The sequence below is a fragment of the Syzygium oleosum genome, unplaced genomic scaffold (assembly GCF_021117445.2).
Source record: "Syzygium oleosum isolate NSW1041296 unplaced genomic scaffold, Sole_v2.1 Sole_v2.11, whole genome shotgun sequence".
NCBI classification, from domain to species: Eukaryota; Viridiplantae; Streptophyta; class Magnoliopsida; order Myrtales; family Myrtaceae; genus Syzygium; species Syzygium oleosum.
Genome location: NW_026607495.1, coordinates 1,128,861 through 1,155,329, shown reverse-complemented (window position 1 = coordinate 1,155,329; position 26,469 = coordinate 1,128,861). Strand labels below are relative to the sequence as shown.

Genomic DNA, 26,469 nt, shown 5'->3' with positions numbered 1-26,469 from the left:
CACGTGTCGGTGCTTGCACGCTTATCTCCCCTATTTTCCCCCTTTATGTTTTTCTTCCCTTTTGATATTTTACGTTCGAGGGATGCCGAGATTCGCATGGGACCTTAGACGAAGCAATATAAGGACTTGGTCAGGTCCTATATTATAAATGCAAGAAAGAATAAAAAGACATTCACACTTCATTCAGAAATCCATAAATTTGATATGAGAATTCCGATGGGAAAGTAAGCAGATGGTTGAAAAGACATGCAAAATTGGACCGAGGATGAAGCGGTTCGGTTTTAGTGAACCGAGCGATGCCGTGTTAGTAAGAACATTCCGAGAAAAGTTACAAGCGTTTCCCCTCAACTTAAACGCGCTTCCCAGTCTGCAACCCTCATTCATCTCTCTATAAGAAGGGGCGCACGGTGAGCTCCATTGCTGCATTACGAGTTCTTTGCTCATATTCTCATCTGCTACTTCCCACCGTTTCTTCTTTTGCTAGTGTTGTTCATACACATTTACTTCTTTTGCATTCATCAAGCAGGTAAAGTTTTCTTCCCTATCATTGCTCAAAAGTTCGATAGAGAGAAACTATGTGCTATAGTTCTGCAGTCACGATTCTCTACTAATTACCTAGAAGCGTGACTAGTTTTCTTTTTGCCAGTAGAGTAACGTGAAACTCCGTTCAGAGATGTCACAGAAGAGCTTTGCCGACGACCCGTGATCCATCATCTTTATAAGAAGGGGCGCACAGCGAGCTCCATTGCTGTATAACTAGTCTCATATTCTCATCTGCTACTTCCCACCGTTTCTTCTTTTGCTAGTGTTGTTCATGCGCATCTACTTCTTTTCGATTCATAAAACAGGTAAAGTTTTACCCCTATCATTGCTCAACGTTCAGTGTGTGCGTGTTGGGAGGGGGTAGAGATTACCTGGAAGTGACTAGGTTTCTTTTTGCCAGTGGATCAACGTGAAACGCCATCCAGAGATGTCACAGAAGAGCTTTGCAGATGAGCCGGATATCGAGTCTCAGCAAGAGAACCTCCTCGTCAATACTGGTGGAGCCCCGAGGAGACGGTGGCAACGGGTCTTCTTGGTCCTGAAGACAAGTTCAATTCTCATTTCGACAACAAAAAACACTGCGATTAAGGCATGTGCGGTTAACGATCAAGATGTCGAGTCGCAGCAACCGACTCTCCTCAATACTGGCAAAACCCTGAGGAGACGGTGGCATTTGGTCTACTTGGTTGTCAAGACTCTCCGGGTCATCGTTTCGACAGCAAATAATGCTGTGGCGGAGACACAACTTGAAGTGAGTAGTCTCAAATCATTGCTTTTCCATCACAAGACCACAAAACACTTTCATAACAACTCCCCCCCAAAACATTCAATAAGTGATCTTTTCATTTATTTGTCTTGCTTAGAAGTTTGCCAATCTCCGAACGATCTTTCATGTGACGGCGGCATTACCATTTCAAACCCAGACTGGTTCTTCCTCCACGTCCTATTGAGTCATAAAAGTTCCAGCGTAAATAATCCATATTCGTTCACATGAATACCATCTTCTCCATTTACAGCAATTGTGTGCTAATGAACATGATGCATTGATGGGTAAGTAACTAAATGAAATTGGTAGAACTGTCCCTTAGGCTTCTCAGCGGCAACATGGTGGAAGCACTTTCTATTTGGAAGAAGAGCTGGTCTTGGTTGCATTCCATGGCTACTCAGTTAAAAAAATAGCACTAAAAGATAAGTCTCTCAGTTAATGAATGAATCAGTTAGTCGAGAACTTGAAAGCTACTTTTGTGCTCTTACTCATTAGTACCAAAAATAGAATCTCAAGGTCTGCTGCAACTGATTTCCATGAAGTGTTTTGAAGCCACATATTAAGTTTCCACCATCGAATCTACACTTCCTGGAGCGTGCTGCTCTTAAAAGCAAGCATACTGGAAGCACTTTAGAATTGCTGCTTCAATTTACAATGACAAGGTTTGCCAAAGTCTGATAATGACTTTTAATACACCTTAAATAAATCTCTCTCTCTCTCTCTCTCTCTCTCTCTCTCTCTCTCTCTCTCTCTATATATATATATATATATATATATATATATATATATATATCTATCTATCTATCTATCTATCTATCTATCTATTTACGACGATCGAACATCTTCTCTTTTTCTTATTATGCTACTCTAGATCTAAGGCTTGCCATATGCATTATTTAGTCCATATATATGTATCTGTTGCTGATAGAACTTGTCTACTTCGTGCATTGATGGGCTTCACACATAACCTATCACTCTTTGCACTTATCAGATGAGCACATATAATTTTGAGCGTTAGAAGTATAACTTGAAATGTGCTGAAATGATTTCAGATAAAAAATTAGAATTTCTATGTTTGTGATACTTTTTAAGCTGTGAAATAACATAGCTTTCAGGATAACATTGGGAAGAAATTTCTAAACCTGAAGTAACTTATTCTTTTATTACAGAGCACAGAATTACCGAATACTGGGGAACCAGAGCCAACACATGAATTGTTCATCAATTCTGGGCACAACAATCATGAAAATATTGCTAGGATGATAATGGAAAAGGATTTGACTAGCTTACAAGAATTTGGAGGTGTCCAAGGGGTAGCAGGGGCTCTCAACAGTGATATGGTCAATGGAATTCCAGGTCATGAGGAGGACCTCCATCACCGACGCACCGCAATCCTTAAACCCAAATCGGAGGCTCATAACAGAAACTTCATCCACTTCCTCAGGAAATCTTGCAATAGCAGCACCATTTTCCTCCTCCTGATTTTGGCCATTCTGTCATTTGCCTTTGGGATCAAGGAGAAAGGGCTGAGAACAGGCTGGTATGAAGGGGCTCTTACACTAGGTGCTGTGATTCTGATCGTGATAGTCTATTCAATTTGTGAATTTCGGAATGAAAGTTCACGTCAGCTGTCAAGAAACCAGCTTTGGCAAAATGGGGAACTGAAAGTTCATGTTTTAAGAGGGGGATGCCGTCAAACCATTTGCATCTCCGATGTCCTCTTGGGAGACATTGTGCTATTAGAGAAGGGAGACCAAGTTCCTGCCGATGGTTTGCTCATACACACTGTATCCTTGGAAGTGAATGACAAAGCTGATCCCATCATCAATGATCAGAATCCATTCTTGTTTTATGGTTCCAAAGTAACTGATGGTACTGGAAAAATGCTGGTGACCTCAGTTGGTGCCGAGACAAAGTTGGTCAATATGTTGAGCAAAGCTCCACCATCAAAAAAGACAACAGTAGAGGAGCAACTCAACAAGCTCAGCACTTCGATACAAATAATCAGTATTGTCATCTCAATAATCATCATTGCGGTGTTGTTTTTGCGGTTCAAGCTCAAGAAGAAGTATGATAACTCGGGGCCGCCAGATTTCCCAGGGAAGTCACATCCTCTGAAGGGATTAAATGAAGCTATAAAGAGAATTTTCCTGAGACCACGAGGGATGTTAAATACGTTGACCTCTTCATTTACTTTGCTACTAGTTGGAATAGCCGAAGGACTACCATTAGCAATCACTATTGCCATCACTTGCTGGAACAAGAGGATGCTGGGTGACAAGACCTTTGCTCAAGAACCATCGATTGCTGTCACCATGGCATCAGTCACCATTATTTGCACCGACAAACTGGGGGGACTAACATTGACCCCACAAGAAGTTGAAAGGTGCTGGATCGGTGAAGAATTTATCAGTGAAGATTCCAAAATATCCATTCATGTTCTGAAAGCATTTTGCGATGGGATTGGCATATCATCTTTGTTACCAGAGAACAGTCGAACCCCAGTGGATGACTCAATCCTTTCTTGGGCTGCAGAGAACTGGGGATTGAAAACGGAAGTCTGGAAGCAATGCCACAGGGACGTTAAGTTCATACAGCCAACCGAAAACGAGAACATAGTTGCAGCATTGATCGGAAAGGATGGAGGTAACGGGCCTTGGTTCTTGCACTGCAAGGGACCTGCAACAACAATATTAGACAGGTGTTCACAATTTTATGACATTGAAGGGAAAACAAGGCCGTTGGATATAAGTGAAAAGATGGATTTTGAAGGCATTATTGAGCAAATGAGGTCAAAAGGTTTTGACTCCATCGCATTTGCTTGTCAGCAAGTCGATGACTCTAGGCTTGATGAAGGCAATCTAACAATGCTGGGACTGTTGGGGCTGAAGAAGACTAGCAGGGACGATACAAGAGAGGTGATAGAAGAATGCAGAGAAGCCGGAATTAAAGTTTTATTGGTATCGAGTGAGGAGGTTTCGATGCTCCAGAACATTGCTACAGAGTTTGGAGTGATACGGCCTGATTCAGATGCACTGGTCATAACAGGCGAAGGATTTCGGACTAGCTCTGATGAAGAGAGGATGGATATGGCAACTAGAATTTCTGTGATGGGGAACTCCCTCCCATCCGATCGGCTCCTTCTGCTCAGTTGCTTGAAAGATCTAGGACACACAGTTGCAGTGGTCGGAAACAGAACAAATGACATTCCCACGCTAAAAGCTGCTGATGTGGGACTCACATTTGCTACTTGGAGCACTGACATTGCGAGAAAGAGTACTGACATTGTCATTACAGAAGGGAATTTCACATCCATCTTAGCCATAATTAAGTGTGGAAGATGCATATACAGTAACATGCGAAAGTACATTCAGTTTCAGCTAACTATGACCTTAGCCGGGTCTTTGATACCCTTAATCACAAATGCTTCTCACGGAAATTCACCTATAACGACGATTCAGTTCCACTGGGCAATCTCAGTTTTGACGACTCTAGGTGGTTTGGCTCTCTTGATGGAGCCGCCGGGTGAGATGCTCATGAAGAAATGCACACCAGGACGAGATGGACAACTCATTACCAAGGCCATGTGGGTGAATATTTTCATACAAACAGCTTACCAGGCATCTCTTTTGGCAGCCATACAGTCTAAAGGGCCCCCAATGCTCAGGCTAAATGAGAAGTCAATTGAGACTGTGATATTCAACAGCTTTTTTCTATGTCAGGTATTCAACAAGTTCAATGCACGAGAGCCTGAAAAGAACAACATCTTCAGAGGGGTCCATCGCAGTAAATGGTTTTGGGTGGGTATGGTTGCAGCTTTGTTGTTACAGGTTGCATTTCTTGAGATAGCACACATCGTTGCAGGTGATTCAAGATTGACATACGCAGAATGGGGAATGTGTCTGCTTCTTGGGATAACCTCATGGTGCATCGACTTAGCTGGAAAGTGCACACTCCTGATGGTAAAAAAGTGGGTGACAAAGCCACCAGGTTCAGTTGTCAGAGATAACAGAAACCTAACCTCAGCTGTCCCAGAACCTGCTGGCAATCTCGAGCTTCCACTCATGCAGCAAGTTGAAGGCCCAACATACCAGAGTTAATATTTTGTCTGCAAGAGATGGAGGAACTGAAAAAGGGTACATGACAGTGTAAATAAGGTGGATTAGGAGGATGCACGATAGAAGTGAGTCAGACGGAATGATTCAGTTCATTGACATGGTTTAGCAGCTGTACTGATTAGTTGTCTAGAATTGCTCATTCACATGGCAATGTAAAATATTTAAAGAACCATAATGATAGCCATCTATATCTCCCAATCAATCCTTTTTTCTTCCAATTTTTCTCTTTGCTTCATTTTTTCTTACATTAAACTATGAAATCGCCCCTCTTTCATTTTGACAGCATATATATTTTCTGCAAATTGCCTCTTATTAGCACTTCTTTCAGTGTGGTGACAGTTAATTTCTGGAAAAGTCTTACAAAGTAGCTGAAAACCTACGTAAGAGATCTTCAGAATGTACAGTTTCATACGCATGTGAGCAAGTAAAATAGCTGCAATTGTAAGAATCAGAGATTATTCAATATATAGAGAGGAAGCAAATAGTAACAAAAGACGATCATAAGTTTTTATACAGGAATCTTCCATCACAAATGAAACATGAGTTCGGACTGTGAATAGATGCTTACAAGTAGGTGAAGTCATTACGATAAGAGGAGCATCTGCAACTGAGCTTAGCCGAGAGGGAGACAGAAACTGGTTTGAAACTCCATCGCTATTCGATTCTCTGTCCTGTGAGCAGTTGACGGCTCCTTAACGCCCATGTTTGGTGTCAATGGCTCAACACATTTTCCATTGGCAACCTTCATTAAGGAATGCTGTTTTGTACAAGACTTAAGCAAATTCACAGCTTGCCTCGTCACCTAATCACCAACAACAGCATCGAGGAAACTAGCGAATTAACCCCCAAAAAAGTATCTGCTATCATTCAGTATATGATGCTCGACAAGGACCCTTGAAACTTTTAGTTAATGAACATCACTAATTCATCTATTCAACAGTTATGAATAACGGTGTGGACAAAATAAGACGATTAACCATTGACAGTTCTATACTCACATTCTCCTTCCTTCTCCTTCTTCTTCCTATCTTTGATTCACGCAATCATTCTTCTTCATTTCAAAGAAGCATTAACTCTCAACGCGTGCAATATCAGATAACAGATCTTGAACAAAACCCAGTAGAAGGAACGGTTTGGCAAACCAGCAGCAAAAGAACTTCAATGGAAGGCGACCAACGTCCTCGTTTCGAGCTTAGCTTCGATTGAACTCAATCACTAACTGAGCTTATCATTATACAGCCGAAATCTCGAGAAAACAAAATTGCAGACATGAATTTGAAACTACCACCTGCAAGCGAGCGCAGTTGACGCACCAGTCGGTCCACGAAGCTGGTCAAAGTCAACGGCCTCTCCATTTCTGGTGAGTTTGACCATTATCGGACACACGTTTGTCGTTTCAGTGATGGAAAGATGAGTGTCTTGCTTTGTAGAAACGAAAAACAAAACTCTATTCCATTTATTAGTTTAATAATGCAAAGTTGTGCTTTGAAGTGGCAATCATGTTAACAGTTGTTGTCCACTGTAATGGCCATGCAAAATCTTAAACAACGAATTCAAATGTAGCTTTCATTTCATGAGGAAAAAGTCACAAAAAATCTCAAACTATATTTACTGTGACACATTTATCCCAAACTTTTTCTTGTGACATAAAAAACCCCAAATTTGTACCTATGTGACACATTGATCCTCCGTCAATGTTCCGTTAGATGATTTTTCAACAAAAATAACCTCATTTTTATTTCACTTAAGCCACATGGCGCACCATGTCAACATTATTTGTTTTTTGGCTTCCATGTAGATAAATTTTTAACAATTCTCATTAACAGAACTTTGATAGAGGATAAATGTGTCACACAGGTACAAATTTTTAGTTTAGGATAAATGTGTCATGGTGGGCATAGTTTAGAGTTTTTGTTGCCTTTTACCCTTTCATGGGCCGGAGGTAAAAGTTCAAACATTTTCTTGGATTGAGTAAAAAATTATCCACATGCAACAATTCGCAATTAAGCCTAATTCCCTCAAAAAACCCGAAATTTTATGTTTAATCCTAATTCTGCTCCGAACTTTTTTTTGTATAAAAATAAACCTCAAACTTTAGGTTCAATCCAAATCTGCCCCGAACTATTCTTTATCTAAAAAAAAAAAAAACCCCAACTTTAGGTCCAGCCCCAAATTTACCTAAACTTTCTTTTGTTTAAGAGAAAATCCATCAATTTTTACTCTAATCCCAAATCTGCCCAATTAGCCCTCTTTCCAAAAATCGCCATTAGTCGTCCATAATTTTCATATCGTAGAACGGTTACATTTTGGAGATAATTTTCCTTGTCACTTTGCTGATGTGCATTTGTTTTCGACGTGGAAACGTCATGTCAAGTTGGGACTGGATCATATTTGAGAAGGAATTGAAAGTTGATGATTTTTTTTTAGACAAAACGAAATTTAAGGCAGATTTGGGACAAAACTTAATGTGTAGCATTTTTTTTAGACAAAAAAAGTTCGGTGCATATTTGGGATTAGATCTAAAGCTTGAGGTTTAGTCTTAGACAAAAAAAGTTTGTGGCATGATTTGGAATGTTGGAGGGTTTTTTTAAAGGGAAACAGGCCTTTGTGAGATCTTTGGACAAGTGGCTTAATTTCTTTTTGTTTGCATAATTGGTTTGTCTAGCTTACCACTAATCCCGTCAAATGGGCAGGTTGAGTAAAAAACCGTCCAACCCAAATTGACCATTTAATTCATCTTGGCCTATTTTAATGCAATATAAAATTAACAACCCATACTCAACCAGACATGGATCCAACCAATACTCGAGTCAATTCGTATTATTAAAATACATTCATATTATACCCAACCTATGAAAATTTGTACATACCCATTTAACTCACTTTAAGCTCTTTACATTAATTTGTTACTTGAATAGAATATAATATCAAATTTTAAAAAAGTAAATTAACGAAATAAAAAGTTGTTACTTGCTCTCATTTGCCCCGGCCAACTCACCTAACCCAGTCTCGCTTCCGTCTAAGCCTCCCGCGATTCCGCCATTGAGCCCCCAAACTGCTTTTGCTCTCTCTCTCTGTCTGCTGTATCTGAGGTCATGAGCCTAGATCTGACTTGTAATTGTGTGAAAACACTTATGAGATTGCTTGGTTCGACGGCTGGGAAACACTTGAGATCTTGTGCAATCGTACTTGTAATTCTCTGGATTTACCGTGAAACTTTTGTGGCTGCTCTTCCCGTAAATATAAGTACTGATTCGAAAAACACTATGTAAATCTTGGTATGTCCTCTCTATTTTCTTTCTACTTTTCTATAAATGGTCTTAGACGGGCATTCATTGGTCTATCGCATGATCCGCTGAAATGCGTGAATTTCTGTAACATACTCAAAAAGATAAAGTTGAATCATGTCACTGTTAGCATAAGAACGGTCAACAAATTAGAAAAAAAAAAAACTTGGTTTCACAGAGTGGCAATTTGTTTGGTTTCAATCTACGCGTTAAATCATGTATTTTTCCGCATGGAGTTGAGCAAGAAAGAAGGAAAGTACAAAGAAAATCCTTGAGTCTAGAAACTTTCTTTACATGGAATCACCCACCAAGGTCTACGACAAATAATTAAAAATTAAAGTGATCATATTGTTAATCTTTTCGTTACGAGATTTAGCATTGTTCCACAAACAAATTTTTTTTTTAATGCAATCGACTCGATTCAATAGAATGTTCTTGGACAAGAATATTGCCAGGTAATAGTAATCACAATTGATTTACAAAATTGATACGAGAAAATGATTATATGATAGCTAGATTATAAATGAGTATTCAAACAATAGCGAAAAGCATTAAAATCGCCATAAAAAAAGGGCGGGAAAGAGCTGATACCACAAATCAGAAGCATCCCCACAAGAAAATCTTTCAAAGGAATAAAATTCTAAGTTTCAAGCTTTGAGATTCGATTTTGTCTCCTATAAATTTGCAGGGGATAATCGTCCCAAAAGTCCTAAATCTATTATACGGCGATCAATTCAGTTATAAACTTTTCAATTTTAACAATTTAATCATAAACCTTCTTGACGATTTGCCAATGTAGTCCTTTTGACTAATTTTGGTTGGAAATAACGGTCATGATGGTCGTGCCACGTATGACGGATGGCGCCATGTCGGCGATGTTTGATTGGAAATAGACTCCGCGACAAAACATTTTTCACCGAAAGTCGTTATTTGGTTTTGTAAAAAGAAACAGGTTCTGTGGCGACTCCGGACAGGAAATATCACGGGTAAACAAGATAATCGATAACTTTACTTGAAGCGGAACTGAACGTATACAAACTGTGCCGTAATTTAATTGACAACAAAACCCGACAACGTAATCACTTTGAACGGAACCAAACATCATCGATGGCAAAATCTAAGAATTTAAAGATGCAACGATAGAATTTTATCGACGACGATGCACTCATGATATACAGCAAAGATACATGCCAAAATTTAACCAACAATGTGAATTTGAAAAATTACAGCTAAGAAACATGCCAAAATTTAATCGACGACTCAAGTATGGAAACTATAATTATAGTGCATGAATTGAAATATAACATGTTTGTTTGTTTGTGCGTGGGGGGCCTCCGAAGAGTACGATGTGACTATTTAAAGCCTACAATCGACGGTTATCAATGGAGGTTACAAACAAACAAATGCTACAATCAATCGGTTACATTGATGGTTACATTAACTCGACTACCGTGATAGTTTCTTCGACTCCACTATCTTGACGGTTGCTTTATTCTACTACATTGCCTGTTACTCCTTTGACGATTAACTCCACTATTGTGGCAGTTTCTTCAACTCCACTCTCTTAACGATTGCTTTATTCCACTACATTGCCTATTACTCCTTTGACGGTTGATCTGAGATTATCAACTCCACTTTTTGTTGATTCCTTCAAGCTGTCGATCCATCGAGTTGTCGATAATTCTGTTTATAAATGACCAAACTCTGCTCTCATCAACTAAGTTTATCATATGTCGATATTGGTAATTTTTTGGTGTAAACATGAGAATATGTAAGTCTTATGCTAGTACACTTGTTCTCCTCCGGGAAAAGTGTTAGAAAAGTCTTAAATCTATTGTATTGGTGTCAATTTAATTATAAACCTTTTGATCTAGTGTCAATTCAGTCCTCTATGCTAATTTTGGCCGGATATTACTGATGTGGATGTTTGCTGATACTGATGTGGACATTTTTTAAAATAATATTTTAATAATTTTCAAATTTTTTTTAAATTTTTTCTTTCTTTTTTTTCCTCTTGTTTTTTTTCCTCCATTTTCCATGACCATGACTGCCAGCCCTTGCACAAGTGATGGTGGCCCTCACCCGGGTGAGGGTGAGGATAGGCGTCGCTTGGGCTAGGGCTAGCCTCACCGGGCGTCGCTCGGGCGAGATGCCCGACAATGAGTTGATGAGTGTGATAACAAAACAAAAAATGGTGATTGGTCGAGTGGTCGAGAGTTCCTGACTTCAGACAGTTAAACTGATGAGGTCCAGGTTCAAGTCCCGTCGATCACATCTTGGGGGCTTACCCGGTGGCATTGGTCTTGTACTCCACCACCCCGAGGAATAGTCCATTGCACGTGGGATACCTCAGTTATAAAAAAAAAAAAACGATGTCTATTCCATCCAAAAAGTAAACTTTGAGATAAAGCCAATATTAGAAAGTATGAGGGAGACTACTCGTCCTCGTGCTCGTGCTCGTCCTCGATCTGCAATATCTAGCTTTTCTCGATTTTCGTAAACACGCGCAAATTCGACCCGTCTACAGCCTCCAATCCAGCGAGAGGAAAGCACATTATTCCGTGAAAGAAAGGTCAAAATTGGCTTTGCGTTCGCCTGGTTCTTCTCGGAGGACGACCGATGTGGGAATGCAATGATATATGGTTTATTTCTCGAGGTTGAGCATTGGGTTACCGTCATGCAGTTGCTTGGAAAATCACCGCGAGACTGAGCGAAACGCGCATACACGCAAGGTCGATTTTGCAAGCCCCGAGCGGTCACGAATACAATATGCTGTTGCCTCTTGGACCTATCATGGGACACCCTCTTAATTTTTTCTTTACTAGAATATTTAAAATATTTGAAGTACACATTCATCTAACGGCTTGAATTTTTAGAATAGTTGGCACTGATCTCACTAAATCTAACACATTGTTAGAGTAAGATGTCCCGAGTTTAAATTTTCTATACCTCTATTTGCCTCTCCAATTGCATTTTTCCACGCTTTAGACCTATGCTAAAGTATCGAAATCTTATTCCTTCATATGAATGCCGTGCGACTTTTATTAAGGGTGTGTTTGTTTGAGTATAAAAATTTTCCGTGAATTAATTTTCTGAACTTTCACGCACTTGGTTTGCTGAAAATGATCGGTCAATAGAATACAATTCATGGTCAAAGAAAATATGCATTGTTAAAGTTAGGAAACGAATTCCCTAACCTGAAAATGGGAAAACATTTTGCTGGAAAATGATTTCCCGCAAAGTGTTTTTCTTTATTATGAAATTTCCCCATAAACAAACACACGCTAAGAATCACTATAAAATGTCTCTAACTCTCTCTCACGCATATTTTCTTTCACAAAGTACATGTATATGTATATGTGCGTATATATACGTATTTTTCTATATATGTATTTTCACAACCTATAAACTCTTATGGTGTTAATTGCATCTGTTCTACATGAATCTTTCATAAGTTTTATATGACAAACTCATAATTAGATGTATTTGCAATGACTTCTATTTAACCCGAAACGCTTGAGACTTTCAAATGATATATATACATTGACATGTTACCTCATTTTTTTCATAATTCAGTGAAACTCAATCATATGTTATACTTTTAAATTTTGAAGGGAGAGTTATAAGTAAGTTATAAATACAGGAAAAGAATTGAAAGACATCCATACTTCATTTAGAAATCCAAAAAAAATTGAAATAAAAGTACCGCAGCGATGGGAAAGTAAGAAGAAGGTTGAAAAGACATGCTGCAAATCTTTACACGGAAATGACGACGAAGGAAGGATGCCGAGATAGCGTGGAGATTCAGACAAAATTTAGTCAGGCATGTCCCTTAAGCTTAGAACGCGCTTCTTAGTTTTTCCCATAGTTTTTCCCACGCCCCAAATCCTTACAGAACGAGGGAGGGACACGACCAAAGAATCAAATTCCAAAAAATCTCCGTCGATATCGCTCTCGCTCTGTTGATCACTAACTGAAGGACCTGAAAAAATTTGGGAAAGAGAGATGTGAGCAACCACAGCCCAGTAAGTAATGCATTTCTTCTAAGGGACCGAACATTCACTATGCACATTTCCAAAAATAACGTCAAAACTCACTTGTCTCAAATCAAATATATAATACACGTACAAGATAAGAATGATTATGTCGCTTTAACATAACCTTTACATAGACATGTACTTGTGAGCCAAATGAATGACCTCTAACGACACTTGAACCGAGTACTTTTGTTTGGATCCTCTAGTACAGACATCTGCGAAGCATGCTTGGATTTCAAGGCCTTTAAGGCTGCATTATATGCTAATCATGCTAAGCGGATAAGACACTTTTGATGCCCATTATGTGGTGTCAAGGGCACGTATAGAAATTCTATTTACCGGTGCCGTTATGCTAGCACCGCCTTAACAAAAATGATGCCCATTCTATCCAAAATGTAAAAATGGCGATTTGGATTAAATTTGAGATTATTAGAATATTTAATTATTTTATCACATCTTCGTCTTACTGTTAACTGCTCTGAAAATTTAAGATGTTAGATGAAGGCGCAATTTAATATTGAAATGTCCTAATAGAGTCAGAGTCGAGACAAGGTTTTGAAGAGGGGCCAAATGAGAATAAACGGGTCAGCGATGAAATTTTCCTTTTTCAATGGGCCCACCAACCCTAGAAGGTATTGAGGGACACTGCTAGTCCATGGCCTCCACCGCGTAGCTTTACTCGGTTTTTGTTTCCAACGTCGCGATTTATCTAGATCTTTCGATTTGGCTAATTTTTATTTATGTCACGCAAATCACCCCGTTCACATACGTTGAATAAGCTTCCAATCGAGGAAAACATGCCGTAATATCATAAGAAGAAAGGTCCGAATGGCTCGGTGTTCACCCGGTTCTTCTTTGAGGATGGCGCATGTGGGAATGTATGATTGTTCTTTGATGTTGGGCATGGCTTAGGGCAGTTGCCAAACAGTGAAAATTTTTGTTCTTTTATTTCCAAAATTAGTTTGGGATCACAAATCTATTTATTAAATTTTTTGTACCCTGGCACAATTTTACAAAAAATTATTCTCAGAATAAGTTTTGGAATATAATTAAGAAGCAAAAAAAAGTAGCTTCTTGATTATGAAACAAATTTTCAATTTCTCATTCTTCTTGGTTTTTTTTCTTTTTTCTTGGTTTGTTGTTCTTCTTCTTCCCGGCCTGCCGCCGCTAGCCGACCGCCGCCACCGGCCACCGGCCAAAGGCTAGAGCCGGCGAGGGCAGCTCACGACTGCGACGGCGAGGCTCGACCTCGCCCAGATCTGGCGATGGCGAGGTCGGCCTCGCTAGATCTGGGCGGGGTTGAGCCTCGCCTAGCCAAGGCGAGGCCGACCTCGCCGTCGCGACTGGCGAGGTCGTCGACGAGGGTGGCAGCGAGGGCGGCGACGCCCTAGTCGGCCCTGGCCCCGGCGACAAGCCATGGCCAAGGAAGGAAAGGAGAAAAAAGAAAAAAAGAAAAAAAGGAAAAAAAAACAAATATTAAAAATTTCAAAATGTTATTAAAATATTATTAATAAAAAGAAATTTTGTATAGTTACCAAACGCATTTCTGTTCTTTTTCTATTCTAAGAATAGAAATTTTGGGCAGTTACAAACGCGTTTAAATGTTTAGAAATTGTTCCCGGGCACGGAATAAAAAAGAATCATTTCTAAGCAGAATCTGTTCTCGGACACAGAATGGTTGTCATATGAAGCCTTAATATCGGGTAGTTGCTTGGAAAATTACTGTGAGACTCAGGAAAACGTGGATGCACGCAAGGTGGATTTTTGCGTTTCTTTGTTGATGACAAAAAGGGTTGGAAAGACAAGTCCAGGAAGTCTTTGGCTCGAACTTACGACGAAGCAGGTCTCAGTGTCGTGACGAGCGACGCGGAGTTAGTTTGGACATGTAGAGGAAATGTAGTTGATACGCGGCTTCAGATTCTGTATAAGAAGGGGGTCACAGCGAGCTCCATTGCTGCATACCAAGTCTTTGCTCATATTCTCATCTCCAAACTTCCACGTTCTCTTCTTTTGCTGGTGTTGTTCATCCGCATCTACTTCTTTTGGATTCATTAAACAGGTGAAGTTTTCCTCCCTGTCATTGCTCGAAAGTTCAGTGGAGGGAGAGAGAGAGAGAGAGAGACTATGCTGCAATTCCGCAGTCATGATTCTTCACTAATTACCTGGAACCGTGACTAGTTTTCATTTTTCCAGTTGATCAACGTGAAATTCCATTCAGCGATGTCACGGAAGAGCTCTGCGGATGACCAGGAAGTTGGGTCTCAGCAAGAGATCCTCCTCGTCAATGCTGGGAAGACCCTCCTGAAGAAAAATTCGTTTCTCATTTCGACAATAAATAACGCTGCGATTGAGGTATGTGCGGTTGATGATCAAGATGTTGAGTCGCAGCAACCGAGTCTCCTCAATGCCGGCAATACCCAGAGGAGATGGTGGCATTTGGTCTACTTGGTCCAAAAGGCTCACCAGAAACTCGTTTCGGCGGCAAATAACACCGAGATGGATACACAACTTGCAGTGAGTAGTCTCAAATCATCGCTTTTCCATCGCAAGACCACACAACACTTTCATAACAACTCACCACCAAAACATTTGATAAGTGATCTTGCTTATAAGTTCGTCAGTCTCCAAATGATCTTTCATCTCTTTTAGCTACTGGGGACAAAAAATCACTGAAAGATGCGTCTCTCGGTTCATGAATCGGTTGATTAAGGACTTGAAAGTTACTTTCATGGCCTTACTCATTAGTACCGACATATAATGTCTAGGTCTGCTGCAACTGATTTCAGTTAAAGATCTAGTATTAGCTGTAAAATAGTATAGCTAACAACAAAACATTGGGAAGAAGCTTCTAAAACTGAGGTAGCATATTCATTTGTTACAGAGCACAGAATTGCTGGATACTGGGGAACCAGAGCCAATCAGGGAATTGGGCATCAATCGTGGGTTCATCAATCATGAAGCTACTGTTTTTTTTGGTAAGGATCATGAAGCTACTGTTGTGGTGCTCCAAACTGAAAATATCGCTAAGATGGTAATGGAAAAGGATTCGACTACCTTACAACACTTTGGAGGTGTCCAAGGGATAGCAGAGGCTCTCAACAGTGATATGGTGAATGGAATTCCAGGTCACGAAGAGGACCTCCCTTGGCGACGCACTGCAATCCTTAAACCCAAGTCGGAGGCTCATAACAGTAACTTCATCCACTTCCTCAGGAAATCTTGCAACAGTAGCACCATCTTCCTCCTCCTAATTTTCTCCATTCTGTCATTCGCCTTTAGGATCCAGGAGAAAGGACTGAGAACGGGTTGGTATGAAGGGGCTCTTACACTAGGTGCCGTCATTCTGATCGTGATAGTCCATTCGATTTGTGAATTTCGAAAAAGTTCACGTCAGCTTTCAAGAAACGACCTTCGGCAAAATGGAGAACAGAAAGTTCATGTTTTAAGAGGGGGACACCGTCAAATTATTTGCATATCCGACGTCCTTGTGGGAGACATTGTGCTATTAGAGAAGGGAGACCGAGTTCCTGCCGATGGTTTGCTCATACCCACTGAATCCTTGGAAGTGAATGACAAAGCTGATCCCATCATCAACGATCAGAATCCATTCTTGTTTTATGGTTCCAGAGTAGCTGATGGTACTGGCAAAATGCTTGTGACCTCGGTTGGTGCCGAGACGAAGTTGGGCAATATTTTGAGCAGAGCTCCACCATTGAAAAAGACACCAGTGGAGAAGCAACTCAACAAGCTGAGCACTTCGACACAGATAACCAGTATTGTCATCTCAATAATCATACTTGTGGTGCTTTTTTTGCAGTTCAAGCTCGAGAAGGAATATGATAAGTCGGACCTGCCAGAATTCTCAGGGAAGCCACATCCTCTGAAGGGATTATATGAAGCTATAAAGAGAGTTTTCTCAACACAAGGGATGATAAATACATTGACTTCTTCATGTACTTTGCTACTTGTTGGAGTAGCCGAAGGACTAGCATTAGCAATCACTATTGCCATCACTTGCTGGAACAAGAGGATGCTCGGTGACAAGATCTTTGCTCAAGAACCATCCATTACTGTCACCATGGCATCAGTCACCATTATCTGCACTGACGAAACAGGGGGACTAACATTGACCCCACATGAAGTTGAAAGGTGCTGGATTGGTGAAGAAGTTATCAGTGAAGATTTCAAGATATCCGAAGCATTTTGCGATGGGATTGGCATATTATCTTTATTACCAGAGAACAGCCGAACCTCAGTGGATAACTCAATCCTTTCTTGGGCTGCAGAGAAATGGGGATTGAAAACGGATATCTGGAAGCAAAGTCACAGTATCATTAAATGGCCAACCCAAAAGGACATAGTTGAAGCAGTGATCGGAAAGGATGGAGGTAAAGGGCCTAGGTACTGGCACTGCAGGGGACCTGCAACAGCAATACTAGACATGTGTTCACACTTTTATGACATTGAAGGCAATATAAGGACCATGGATAGAAATGAAAAGATAATTTTTGAAGGCCGTATTAACCAAATGCTGTCAAAAGATAATGAATCAATTGCGCTTGCTCGTAAGCAAGTTGATGACTCCAGGTATGATGAAGGCAATCTAACAATGCTGGGACTGTTGGGGCTAAAGAAGAATAGCTTGAAAGATACAACAGAAGTGATCAAAGAATGCAGAGAAGCCGGAGTTAAAGTACTATTAGTATCGAGTGAGGAGGTTTCGATGCTTCAGAACATTGCCACAGCATTTGGAGTGATACAGCCTGATTCAGATGAACCGGTCATCTCAGGTGCAGAATTTCGGAATAGGTCTGATGAAGAGAGGATGGATATGGCAGCTAGAATTTCTGTGATGGGGAGCTCCCTTCCATCTGATAGGCTCCTTCTGCTGAGTTGCTTGAAAGATCGAGGACACACGGTTGCAGTGGTCGGAAACAGAACAAATGACATTCCCATGCTAAAAGCTGCCGATGTAGGACTGACATTTGCTACTTGGAGCACTATCATTGCAAGAAAGAGCACTGACATTATCATCATGGAAGGAAAATTCACATCCATCCTGGCCATAATGAAGTGTGGAAGATGCATATTCAGTAGTATGCAAAAGTACCTTCAATTTCAGCTAACTATGACCTTAGCCGGGTTGTTGATACCCTTGATCACAGATGCCTCTCATGGAAGTTCACCTATAACAACGATTCAATTGCACTGGGCAATATCAGTTTTGACTCTTCTAGGTGGTTTGGCTCTACTGATGGAACCACCCAGTGAGATGCTCACGAAGAAATTCACACTGGAACAAGATGGACAACTCATTACCAAGGCCATGTGGGTGAATATTTTCATACAAATAGCTTACCAGGTGTCTCTTTTGGCAACCATACAGTCTAAAGGGCCTACAATTCTCAGGCTTAACAAGAAGGTGATTGAGACTGTGATATTCAATAGCTTTTTTCTATGCCAAGTATTCAACATATTCAATGCACGAGAGCCTGAAAAGAAGAACATCTTCAGAGGTGTCCATCGCAGTCAATGGTTTTGGGTGGGTATAGTTGCCGCTTTGTTGTTGCAGGTCGGATTTCTTGAGATAGCACATATCATTGCAGGTGATTCAAGATTGACATACGCAGAATGGGGAATGTGTCTGCTTCTTGGGATAATATCATGGTGCATAGACTTAGCTGGAAAGTGCACACTCCAGATGATTAAAAAGTGGGTTATAAACTCAGCTGTCCTAATCTTGAGCTTCCACTCATGCTGGAAGTTGAAGGCCCAAAATGTTCTCCGCAATAGTGATGGAAAAACTGAATGATGGTGCGTGGCATTGTAAATAAGGTGGATTAGGAGGATGCATGATAGAAGCGTGTCAGACAGAATGAGTCAGTTCATTAACCTAGTTTTGTGACTTTCACTGACTAGTTGCCAAGAATTGCTCATTCAGATTGCCTTGTACATAATATTATACGCCATAATGAACGCCATCTATGTCTCCTAATCAATTCCTTTTCCTTTCAGTTCTTCTCTGTACTTCATTTTTTCTCACATTAATCCACTTAGCGGCCCCTCTTTCATTTTGATACCATTTAAATTTGCTGCAAATTGGCTCTACTTAGCACTTCTTTCAGGGTTGTAACAGTTCGTTTCTGGAAATATCTTACAAGGTATCTGAAAACCTACGTAAGAGATCATCAGAATGTGCAGTTTCATACGCAAATAAGCAAGTAAAATAGCCACAATTTTAAGAATCAGAGAACGGAAGATGATCATAAGTTTTTATTCAGGAATCTTCCATCATGTGCTGTGTATCTAATATAGAAACTAGTTGAATAGACTACCGAGACATGACTTTGGAGCGTGAATTGATGCTTGCAAGTAGGTGAAGTCATTAAGATAAGAGGAGCACCTGCAACTGAGCTTAGCTGAGAGTGAGACAGCAATTGGTTCCGAACTCCCTCGCTATTCGATTCTCTGTCCTGTGAGTTCTTGACGGCTCCTTAACACAAATCTTCGGTGTCAATGGCTCAATGCATTTTCCACTGGAAACATTCATCGACAATGCTGTTCTACATGAGGCTCGAACAAATTCGCAGCTTGCCTCGTTACCTAATTGCCAACAATCATCAAGGAAAATCGCGAACTAACCCAAGTAATGATGCTCGACAAGGACCCTGAAAGCTTTTAGTGGATGAACATTACAAATTCCATCTGATCGACTGTCACGAACAATAATGTGCACAGAGCAAGACGATTAACCATTGACATTCAATTCACGTCAGTTCTGTACTCACAGTCTCCTTCCTTCTCCTTCTTCTTCCTATCTTTGATTCACGCAATCATTCTTCACCATTCCAAATAAGCATCCACTCTCAAACACGCTCGCAAAATCAAATGCAGATCTTGAACAGAACCCAGCAGAAGGAACAGTTTGGCAAACCTGCAGCAAACGAACTTCGACGGAAGGCGATCAAAATACCTCTGTTTCGAGCTTATCTTCGATCGAACTCAATCACTAACCGAGCTTATCATTACGTAGCAGACACCTCGAGAAAAACAGAAGTGCAGACATGAATTTGAAACCAGCACCAACAAGCGAGCTCAGCTGAAGAAGCACCAGTCAGTCCACGAAGCGGTTCAAAGTCAACGGTCTCTCCATTTCTGGTGAATTCGACCATTATCGGACACACACCTGTCGTCTCAGTGATTGGATGACCAGTGATCTCGCGCTGGGTAAAAAACGGAAAACCGAACCTCCATCTCATATTTTTAAGTTTAATAATCCCAAATCCGACGGTCGATATTTCATTAATTGTCGATCGAACGGCCACATGAGGAGTGCAGCGCTGTGCAACGAAGGGGCAATCACGTTAGCAGTTACTACTTATTGTCCACGTTAATCCCCATGCAGAACCTTAAACAACGAATTCAATTGTAGCCTTCATGGGTCCGAGGTAAAAGTTCGTGCCTTTTCTGAAACGCTTAAAAATTGAGTCCAAAATTATCCGGACGCAATAATTCGTGATTCTTTTGGACATGTTGCTTAATTTCTTTTTGTGGTTCGAAATAGTGTGCATCTTCGTGAATTTTCGTGATCACGATTTGAGTCAATCATGTACAGCGCGTAGTTAGTCTAGATTTGCTTGTTCTTGTTCCGTAGAGATCGGTCACTTAATGTATTCTTATGTGCTGGGAACGTGTAAAATTTTGTGGGATCATTGCAAACTAATGCGTAATGTGAACTTTGAAACGACTAAAATACTAAGTGTGGGAATTTGAAATTAAGACCTCCTGCTTTGGTATTATGTAAAATTTAGGGAGACCACTACCAATTATTCTAAGAGTTTATACTGTTAGATGAAAGAATTTTTTTCAAAATATTTAAGAAATGACAAGACCGAAGTCCGTAAATTGCCAAAAAATTTGTGACCGGACCGATAAATATATATATTTTTCTAATTTTTTTCATATATATTTATTTACTTTTTAAAATTTTTGAAAAAAATAGAACACTTAATCTAATTTAGGCATGGCTATAAATTTGTTCTTTCAAACTGTCACATTTTGTAACTTCTAAAGTCATAGCTTGCACCAACTTGCCAATCTATTAAGAAGCTTAATCAAAATTGGCAAAAGTTGTTGGACTCATGATCCAAAAGAAGGGCAAATCAAATGAGAGTCTTAAGTGAAGTCATTTTTTCAAAAGAGGGTTCAAAGTGGAACTTATTTTAAATAAAAACCTACAATAGCTAATGTGAATTTTCGGAATTTTTTAATTTATTCTAAGCCATTTTGTGAATTTTTTATTTTTGATTTTTTGGGGAAAAGTTTATTAAAATTTTTTACTTTCCCAAAATCTTTCTTTTTATTTTCCGTAAACTTTTTATGAATTTTTTTTAATTTTTTCAATTTCAGAATTTTACAAATTTTTATGGGTGTTCTGAGTTTTCCTGATTTTTATGGATTTTCTGAGAATTTTTCTGATTTTTATGAAGTTTTGGAATTTTTGGAATTTTTTAATTTTATTTTATGAATTTTTTTTTATTATTCCTTACGGAATGGACAGAACCTGCTTTGAGACGGTTACGTACAACGGAGGATGGAGGAGGAGCCGAGGCCGCGCTTGAGGACCGGGTTTTTCTATTTCTTTTTTGTTTTGGGAACAAAGAAGTAGAAAATTTTTGTTCTAAATCTATTTCTTGGCCATTTTTCTATTCCAGAAATAAAAATAAAATGCTACTCAAACAGATTTTGTTCTTTTTTGTTTCAGAAATAGAAGAACAGAAAATAGAGAAGTAGAAAAGTTACCAAACGCGCCCTTAGTCTCAAATAAGTAACATAAAGTGGGATCGTTTTCCTAAAAACAAGGGTTGGGAGTAAAGCTTGTTTCAAATAAATGCTTGAAGTAAGTCCTAAATAAGAGCTTAAAGAGAGGCCGTTTTCTAAAAAAAAGCTCAGAATGGATCTTGTATCAAATCAGGATTAGAAGTTGCCAAATTAGTCTCAAATAAAAGCCTGAGCTCACCGGTCGGCTTGCACGTGTTGCTCACTTTCTTATTTCAACGGCAACATCAAAGAGCCAATAACAACCAACATGATCGAAAAGGAGAAGCTATGTCAGTGGTATTAAGAGGAAAATTGCCCATAGAAGAACCCTAACTTCAATTTGGGTCAAAGTAAAAATTTCGGACAAAATTGCCCCCGATGTTACCGTGGGAATAAGCAAGTGAAATGCATGTGCGAGCTGGTCGGTGAAGATTTAATCAGATGGGGAGTTTGGGCTCTCATTTGAGAATTAGTTGGTTACTTTAGGTTCTTATTTTAGGAAATGACCATTATAGGCCTTTGTTTAATATTAATTTGATTACTTTAGATTCTTATTTGGGATAATGTCCACTTTGGGCCCTTTTTTGAAAAAACTCAACTTCCTTTATTTGAGACAAGCTCCACTCTGAGTCATCTTTTAAGAAAATCACCCTACTTTAAGCCCTTATTCGAAACTTTCTCTCAAAAGAATAATATAAAGGACAAACGAACATCGAGAGAGATGGCTGAGAGCCCCTAAAAAGATCTTGAAATCTAAGAAAACTCGATCGGTAGCGACTCTAGAATAGCTTCAACAAGCTAATCGATTGAACTAAAATCATCCAAACTCACAATGGAGCTGTCCAAGCCATGCCATTCACAAGAGGGGGATGGGCATGAAGAAGCAAAGCATCCAATGCCCAGCAATCACAAGCTCCTACACGCAGGCTTTTTTTTTTCAGCTGGGGCATGCCATTCCACTACAACAGCTTCAAGACAATAGAGAATATGAGTGACTGTGAATGTTGATATGTACGTTCTCCATTGTCCCATTGCATTAGTTTTTCTTCTTTCTTTCTTTTTCAATCGGCGTATGATCGAACTCCGAAGAATCAACGTCAATTCTCACATCTAACTCTTTGTCCTTTTCCCCTGAAGACCGCCCCCCCATCCCAACCATTATTTCTCCTCCATTTCTCCTAGGAAATCATTTTGCCGTAGAATACGAGTGAGGCAATTATTAATCACTATTGTAGCAGCCAAGAATCGAGTGTGTGATTGAGGGCTTGATTCGGATGTTATAAGTCTCGTGCCTGAGTCACCGTCTCCCTATCAGAGCAACCCCTGAAGGGCGCTCCATCCACCATTTCCGTAGAGGAGCCTTATGGCCTCATGCACATGGAAGGAGCGGACTTGCGTGCATTTGTGGAGATTGATCGAGTTGAATGTTGGACTACCCATAAAAGGAAGCAAAGACCAAGCAAAGTTTTAGGGGAAAAAAAATTTGAGAGGCTCCATCATTTGGTTGTAGCAGTCGAGAATCGACTGAGTGATTAAGCGCTCGATTTGTCTGCGACAAATCTCGTGCCTAAGGCACCGTCTTTCAATTAGAGTAACCTCAAAGGGCACTCCATCCACCCTGTCAATGGATGGAGCCTTATGGGTTAATGCACATGAAAGGCGTGATTTGTGTGAGTTCATAGAGATTAACCGAGTCGAATATTTGACCACGCATAAGATGAAACAAAGGCCAAACAGAACTTTGGAAACCAAAATGAAAGGCTCCATCCTCATCATCATCTCCATCATCTCCAAAGCTTTATAAAGTGGACTCTTTCCTAGGGACAAGTTATACCCAACCATATTCTCACAATCATGCACTTCCATGAGCTAATTTCAAACTCTCTTTTGGACTTCTCTAGGGACCCTTTTCTTCTTTTGCAATGCTCTTGCCTCTACTTTCATGTACACCCTATGAAGTAACTCCTTAGATTGACCACTCAAACACTTTCTTCTTGGACCTATGCTCTCTTTCCAGCTGATTCTCACTAGTCACTGTCCTTTTTCTTTTTTCTTTTTAAAGAAAGTTGAATTATAATGACATTGGGAGGCTAGCAGCCTACATATGCTTAACTTAATAAAAGGGACAATAGCTAGGTGCCACACCATCATCCTATATATACATCTAAAGGCTTTGGTGGAGGCCGCTTAAGGTTAAAGACAGATCATCCTTACGCGCGGGCCTGTCATGAAGCAAATGGGGAGAGAGAGCAATGACCATGTTGTGAATCATTCCTCCATTGCCTTGTTGCAAGAGAGATTCAAGCAGTTGCAGAGGGTGAAGGAGATGAGAGAGGAGAGAGAGTTTTCGAAATCGGCCAAACAGCCGTGTGAGGCGCCCGACCAGACCCGGGGTTATCAGCAACATGCGAATCCATCGTTCGTCCGCGGCGAACCGAGTCTTCCTCGGCATTCACCTCCACGAGCTCCTTTCTCCCTTTGTCCGAGCACGGCGGATCATTACTCCAATTATCGGCGCACAGAGATCCCTCTCCTAGTGAACTTAATGTCTTCCGAACCAAACTCGAATCACGATGTCTCTGATAAATGTACTCAAGCTTATGACAGTGACGATGTGGACACTTCTCTTCATCTGTAATCAGACTCTTATATATGTACCCTCTAGTTGGTATATCTTGATATTTTGTTATCATATTGTAAGACTGCTTAATATTAAAGATCAGTTCTACATGTAATCATAGGAAGTGACATCTTTAACATATAACATGTGCTTGTGGCAGTCAGGGACCACATCTCATCTGGTAAATCCCTCGGTATGGCGCGCCATTCGTCGATCTTACTCTTGAAGTCATCATAGTCCGTGAGTAACGATATTCAGTGATTCGTCTTCCTCGTGATTTGCTCGCGATAGGGAATGTTAAATGTACCAGTGGAATTCATGGATAAGTAATTAATTCATGCTTCAATAGGCTGTTATTTTGCAATTTTAGTCCGGGAACATAGATGTACAAATCAAGAAGCTGGCCACCTAATTTTGTTTGAGAGCTAACGGAATCACACTTCCACACAAACAAGGTCATCCATGTATGAAGCAGATTTGTCAGTTTTAGGAACAGAAACCAAAGGCGAAGCCATTCAAACAGGACTCGGGGCTTCCATCGGTGGAGGTGCACTTGAATTTGGTGGACTGTCCTTAAGCTTTCCATTTCTCGGAAAATGCTGGTCGAACTCGATCACTGCGTCGATCCCGTGACACTTGATCATAGAGTTGGAGCACACGTTTGGCCTGGTAACCCGAGCATTATTGACAAAGAAGCTCAGTCTCCCATGGTTGTGGATCCTGACCAGCCGGTCCCTATACCCCGACGGGATAAGTGTTCCTGTAGGAAAATGAGACAGGTCACCGAAGGACAGAGGCACTCTGATGGAATGGCTGAGAAGAAACTCTTCAAGACGGTTGACTGAGATCGATGACGCTGACAATTCAGGATCCGTGGGTATCAGGAAAGTCAAGTCCCGGTTCGGCTCTGATGTGCCGTTCAGCATTTGAAGTAGGATGGCAAAACCAAAGAAGGATCTCGATCTCATGTCATTGACCGCCACATGTAAATCGGTGCGGTTGAAAGCATATGCGGCCGATTCCGATCTAGGAACCATAAAGAGAGACACGAGGACGACCAAATGATACACAGCCATTTTCTTCGATGCTCACTTTTCGACTCTTTTTCTCTTCAAGTTGGCTGTGGCTCTTGAGAGGAATTCAATTGCGAGATGGGATTTAAAAGGGAAGCTGTGTGCGTGCAGTTTGCTTCTTCAGCAGGTGAACAACTGCTGGACTGCTTTCGTTAAAGAACTTCAACTACAAAAAAAAGTAGCATTGAAGTAGTTTGTTCACGAAGAAACATCTGATCTTTACAGGATATTATAATGTTCATGCTGCATAAGTGACATCTTATCAAAGTAGGACAATACAAAGAACAGAACTCTAGTCAACCGAAACCCCCAATCAAAAAGATATGTCCCACTTTATACACAGCTGCATATGTTTGGAGTAGTCACCTTGTTCCTAATTCATTCTAGACCTTCGGATCCGTTCTTTGCTACAATTCGAATGGCAGAAATGATACTGTTAATGGATGAAGACCTTTGAGAATGTAAGTTCTCGTTTCTGGCTCTCCATAAGTATTCCACACAATCTTAATGAGAACAGAAGGATCTGCAAATCTTTCTTTTCGCCTAACTGTCATCACCCTGTCCATTTTTATTTTTTTTGGTCAGTTCACCCTGTCCAATTCAACCTGCCAATTTCCAATAGAAATTCTCACGAGGCAAAGCTTTAGCGCCTCTGACCAGATCTGAGAAGAAAACCGGCACTCAGAAAACAAATAAGGCTTTGATTCAAGACACATATTACATAACGAACGCCGAGAATTAGCAATAACAGACCGCTTGTCAATCCTATCAAATGTAAGGAGTCTATTCAGTATCGGCAACCAAGATATAAAGCAAGATTAAGGCAAGTTGGGGAAGAACCAGATAAGCTTATGCTAAGAGGCTGCCGCACCTCCATTCCTACCGCATTCCAAGCTGTCTCACTGTCACACCCCCAAGTTTACAAGATCAGAGGCAATGGCAGTCTCAAACATAACCATTATCAACCTGTTATCGAAATATATATATATATATATGATAAAAAAGGAAATCTTGCTATAGGATAAGAGTTTCTATAATCCATCAAAAGAGTATATACATCTCCATCTAACACCTGAACTCACAAGTTCATCTCTAACATAAACAACTTATACCTATCTGCAATGTCCTCCTCATAATATAAATGCACTCGTCTTATTTACGGCTAACCGAAGAACCTGAAAAGCAAATAAGATGAATGAAATGAG

At 40.2% G+C, this 26,469-nt stretch overlaps 3 protein-coding genes and 1 pseudogene across 3 annotated transcripts; 2 read left to right on the top strand and 2 right to left on the bottom strand.

Annotated features, from left to right (window-relative positions):
* The first annotated feature begins 215 nt into the window (after window positions 1–215).
* Window positions 216–3,821, top strand: LOC130139341 (calcium-transporting ATPase 12, plasma membrane-type-like). Its single transcript, XM_056316140.1, has 5 exons — window positions 216–526; window positions 650–848; window positions 944–1,294; window positions 2,479–3,695; window positions 3,797–3,821. Exons 3-5 carry the CDS (start codon window positions 971–973, stop codon window positions 3,819–3,821), a joined length of 1,566 nt encoding a protein of 521 aa, XP_056172115.1. The 5' UTR covers window positions 216–526; window positions 650–848; window positions 944–970.
* Window positions 3,284–6,800, bottom strand: LOC130139390 (uncharacterized; annotated as a pseudogene).
* Window positions 6,801–14,549: 7,749 nt separating this feature from the next.
* LOC115689329 (calcium-transporting ATPase 12, plasma membrane-type-like) lies at window positions 14,550–18,563 on the top strand. The gene is made up of 2 exons (XM_056316139.1): window positions 14,550–15,265; window positions 15,633–18,563. Exons 1-2 carry the CDS (start codon window positions 14,972–14,974, stop codon window positions 18,561–18,563), a joined length of 3,225 nt encoding a protein of 1,074 aa, XP_056172114.1. The 5' UTR covers window positions 14,550–14,971.
* A 6,143-nt stretch (window positions 18,564–24,706) lies between these two features.
* LOC115689330 (uncharacterized) lies at window positions 24,707–25,267 on the bottom strand. The gene has a single exon (XM_030615342.1). The coding sequence runs from the start codon at window positions 25,265–25,267 to the stop codon at window positions 24,707–24,709; it is 561 nt and encodes a 186-aa protein (XP_030471202.1).
* Between the last annotated feature and the right edge of the window lie 1,202 nt (window positions 25,268–26,469).